This window comes from Triticum aestivum, chromosome 4D (genome assembly GCF_018294505.1).
Source record: "Triticum aestivum cultivar Chinese Spring chromosome 4D, IWGSC CS RefSeq v2.1, whole genome shotgun sequence".
NCBI lineage: Eukaryota > Viridiplantae > Streptophyta > Magnoliopsida > Poales > Poaceae > Triticum > Triticum aestivum.
In genome coordinates, this window is record NC_057805.1 from 502,101,640 (window position 1) to 502,105,771 (window position 4,132).

Here is a 4,132-nt window from a genome sequence, read left to right on the forward strand (position 1 = left end):
ATCGCAGCCGAGCCAAGGAAAGGACATTGAGAAGGCGACGCCGGTGGCCCTCCCCTCCTCTCTCCGGCCGTGCCCGTGCGTACCTTGGCAGTCGTCGTACGCAGCGCATTGGGCATCGCGTGTCCTTCTGTCTCAGCCAAAAGAACTACCTACTCGTGCATAAATATAAATATAGTAATACTCATACCTAGGCGCTTCCTATTCATCTTCCCATTCTAATATTTCTTCTGGACTAGACTGCTTAGACATCTACTGTTGTGTTGTGCTACCTGGAATTTCAAGCATTCTAGGTATAGCTAATTGCATGGAGCTGTCTCTGGCCTTGGGTTGCCGGGGAACCGACGGCAGCAGGGTGGCCGACGATGAGGTGCAGCCGCTGTTCCCGTGCCTCTACTGCGACAAGAAGTTCCTCAAGCCTCAGGCCCTCGGGGGCCACCAGAACGCGCACAAGAAGGAGCGCACGGCCGGCTGGAACCCCTACGTCTACCGCCATTACCCCTTTGCCAATCTCACCTCGTCTCGCGCGGCCGCCGCCACCGACATCTTCACCCCTGTCGCCGTGCACTGCGGTAGTAGTGGCAGCGCCCCACCGCTCCTCCATGTCGTTGCTGAGGCTGGTTCGCCGGCTCCATTGGTCCACGGCATACAAGCGGCAGCCGGCCTGTTCTCCGGCGACTACGGAGGTTTGTGGGACATGCTCTACTGGAGAAGGTCATCCGGCGGCGCTGAGCTGGCGCCGGAGAGCAACACTGGCGTGGAGATCGACCTGGAGCTCCGACTGTAGCAGATTCAGCTACCGACGACATGCATCTTGCAGGATTATCTTCTAGCTCTCTTGGCTAATTTCTTTTATCTATCTATCTATCTATCTTTTCTTTTCAAGGTTTGTTGCGTTTTATGTCGATACCGATGCTTTTTGTCGCCTTACGGCGGTTCAAGTATGCAGTTGTATTCAATTCGTCCCCTGCTGACAACATCTTAAGACGTGCAACCTAACATATTCGTTTTATTTATGTGCACTATACAAGGGATTGCACTCTCGTTTAAAGAAACTAGCTAGTCGTCAACCCATGCGTTTTGAGTATTAACTGTTCTTTTTGGTGAACCTGAGAACACATTGGTGCAATGTTGCTACAAAGATAACAGTACTAGTATACTTTTTGCCATACTATTGAATTATTTAAAATATTACGTCCCTTCATCAAAATTGCTAGTTTTTTTGTGTGAAAAGGATCCGGTCTATTATAAAGATTCACCGGAAGTACAAAACACCTCAAATATAGTAAAAATTACATCAAGGTCCATGGACCACCGAACGGCCATTGCCGCCAACAGATCGAGCCGCCGACGCGTCGCTATTGCCGCTCCCATACTGGAGCTGGCCTAACCTCGCCGATAACAGTCGGGAAGTCTTCGTGCACGTACCACCATGGACCGTCGCCCCGGAGCCGCAATTGCCACCATTGAGTCCTGGAATCAATCTGAAGAACCTAACAACAAATATCGTTTTTCCGTACGCACGAAGACAAACCCTAACCTTGCCACCCCAAGGAGCTAGCGGGAATCTCTGCCGGAGCTTCTTCTAATCCACCCCAACGGACCACTTGAGGAGGATCGAAGACCGGAAAACTGACCCAAAGAAGAAGCACACCCATCCCCCAAACGCTGCCCTTGGAAGACTAAAACCCTGCCTATCTACAAGCTAGATTCGAGACAACAGAAATCCCCTACCCGCCACCGGCTGCCGGTGCGGCAGGCGGAGGGGAGGCGAATCCATGGGCTCGCCGGTGGAGATCAAGGGACGGTAGGCTTTCCTAGTCACCTTGCGAGAGGGGGAAGAAAAGCTCCCTGTCAAAGTTCCTAGTCGTTACTTAGAAATGTGATTGTGTCCAACATTAGAGTAGTGAGAATTTGGTGGCTATGGGAGGCAAAGGTTGGGGCAAGAGTGTATCTGATTTTCTGAGGCATTTGGTGCTACCGGTGACCTGGAAAGTACTCGCCACGAGCGACGTCCGACCTACGAGTCGGGGCCTGTGTCAACAGGTTTCATATTCAACTCATTCTATTCCAGAATTTTCAAACATTTTTAATGTGCAACCGGGGTCCATCGGTAGCAAGAATTGCCCTGGTCCTGCAGATACACCCTTAGGTTGGGGTAGCTCGGCTTGACATTAGTTGGGGCTGGCTCAAGTATGCGTCGACCACTCATTGACGGCGCAGTGGGGGGGGGGGAGATCAGAGGGCGGCGGTGAGGAGAGGGCAAGAGAGACAAAATGTTTTGAGTGTCGAGGGTGACCTATAGTAATTAACTTCCCTTGCTCGTGCTCTAAGTTCTCTTGAGGGCATACCACACTCGAGGTAAATGTGGAGATGGTTTGTGATGTGATTCACATTGCAAATGGTGATTTAGAAACCTCATTTGCAATGTAAATGTGGCAATGTGGTGGGCCTTGTAAGAAGTACTTACCCCCCGCCACATCAAGTTTTGTTCGCTAGCACAACTGGTAAAACCATTTGTTTTATATCATGTGGTCATGAGTTTGACTCTTAGCTAGCATTTTTATGCAATATTTAGTTTGTTTACTAATGTGGTAAATCAAAATAAAACCATTTCATATACTTAGTAAATCTATTAGGTTAAAATGGACCATTTTCATATATGTATTACCTTAAATAAACTATTTCACACAATAACTAAATCCAAGAGATCAAAGAAAAATTATTTCAAATATTCCATCAACTCAAATTTCATATATTTACTATTTTTTCATCAATACTTATAACTTTCAATGATAGCATAAATTACTACACTTAACATCGATGATTACACAGTAAAATTTGGAATCGCCCCACCATGTGATTTCCTTTGTATATTGGCCCATCAGAATTATCTTCTCGTATGTAGCACGTTTCTCCAAATCTTGTTACTCTTCAAATGTTATCCATCCTCCAATAGGTGGCAAGTCATAGCTGTATTTGTATTCATCCTCTTCAACAACATTCTCCAGCCAAACAATCATCCTTCTTTTTCCATACAATCACTACATCAGAATTCTTATTATGTGTGTGGTCTTCCACGTACATGATTAGGGTAGCTTGTGAGACTAACATGAAAGGTTCATTTATTTATTCCAGCTTATTGAGGTTAACATATGTCGTGTCGTAATTGTCATTTTCTACATGTTTGAGTTTGACCCAATTGAATTTGAACAACGAAATAGAGAAATTGACACAGTTTTTAAAAGGAAAATTGCATAGTTATGCTCCCAAATCTACTACTCCTTCCATCCCAAAATAAGTGATGTGGTTTTATTTCAAAATTGAACTAACACCACGTCACTTATTTTGGGAAGGAGGTAGTATATGACTCCATAGTAAAATGTTATCTCTTGTTGTACGTTATGACTTCAACGCAAATAGAATGGTCGTATTATCCCTATCCTTCATGTAGAATGAATAACCATTTTTGGTGTATGCTCGCCATGTTAGCTTATGATCTCCTGGCCCAACCATGTTGATTATCATCTCTCGACCCGACCATATTGTCGTATCCCGTATCCAGAACGCACATGCGTTCGTCGATCACGTTGCAGCTGAAGTCGCGGCAGCCAAAGCCTGCCCATCCTGTGAGGTCACTTTTAAGAGGAGGAAGAGCATGTAGTTAAATTAGTTGAAATCTGTTTTGCAATCATTCTTGAAATCTATTTTGTAAATCTATGTTGAAATCCCGCTTGAAATTCTAGTTGAAATCCTAGTTCAAAAACTTCCATTGTTGAGGTGGGATGGAAGATGTCTTCTAGCCACTGGTAAATTGATCCCACATGAGAAAGAATATGGAGCACATTTTCATGGTGATTTGTTTGCGCGTTCCCTCGACAGATTCCATATCATGTGGAGTGTGTTCATATACGATATAACGACCACATATATTAGGACTCTTCTGGAGTTGCACTTATACACCTAGACCAACTTTTTCGTCGTTTTCTGGCGTTTGGTCCTTTTCTTTTTTTCATTCTCCGTTTCCTTTTACAAGGATATTTAGTCGAGCACAAAGCCTTTGCTGGGTGTTGGCCTGCCACGATGCCACCATCTTTAATTTCAGAGAAATATTGCACTAAATAGCTTGTACTAC

The 4,132-nt window shown here is 45.1% G+C and overlaps 1 protein-coding gene across 1 annotated transcript; it reads left to right on the forward strand.

The window, feature by feature from the left end:
• The first annotated feature begins 246 nt into the window (after positions 1–246).
• On the forward strand, positions 247–961 carry LOC123100608 (zinc finger protein 6-like). Its single transcript, XM_044522509.1, has one exon. It carries the CDS (start codon positions 305–307, stop codon positions 782–784), a length of 480 nt encoding a protein of 159 aa, XP_044378444.1. The 5' UTR covers positions 247–304; the 3' UTR covers positions 785–961.
• Positions 962–4,132: the final 3,171 nt, after the last annotated feature.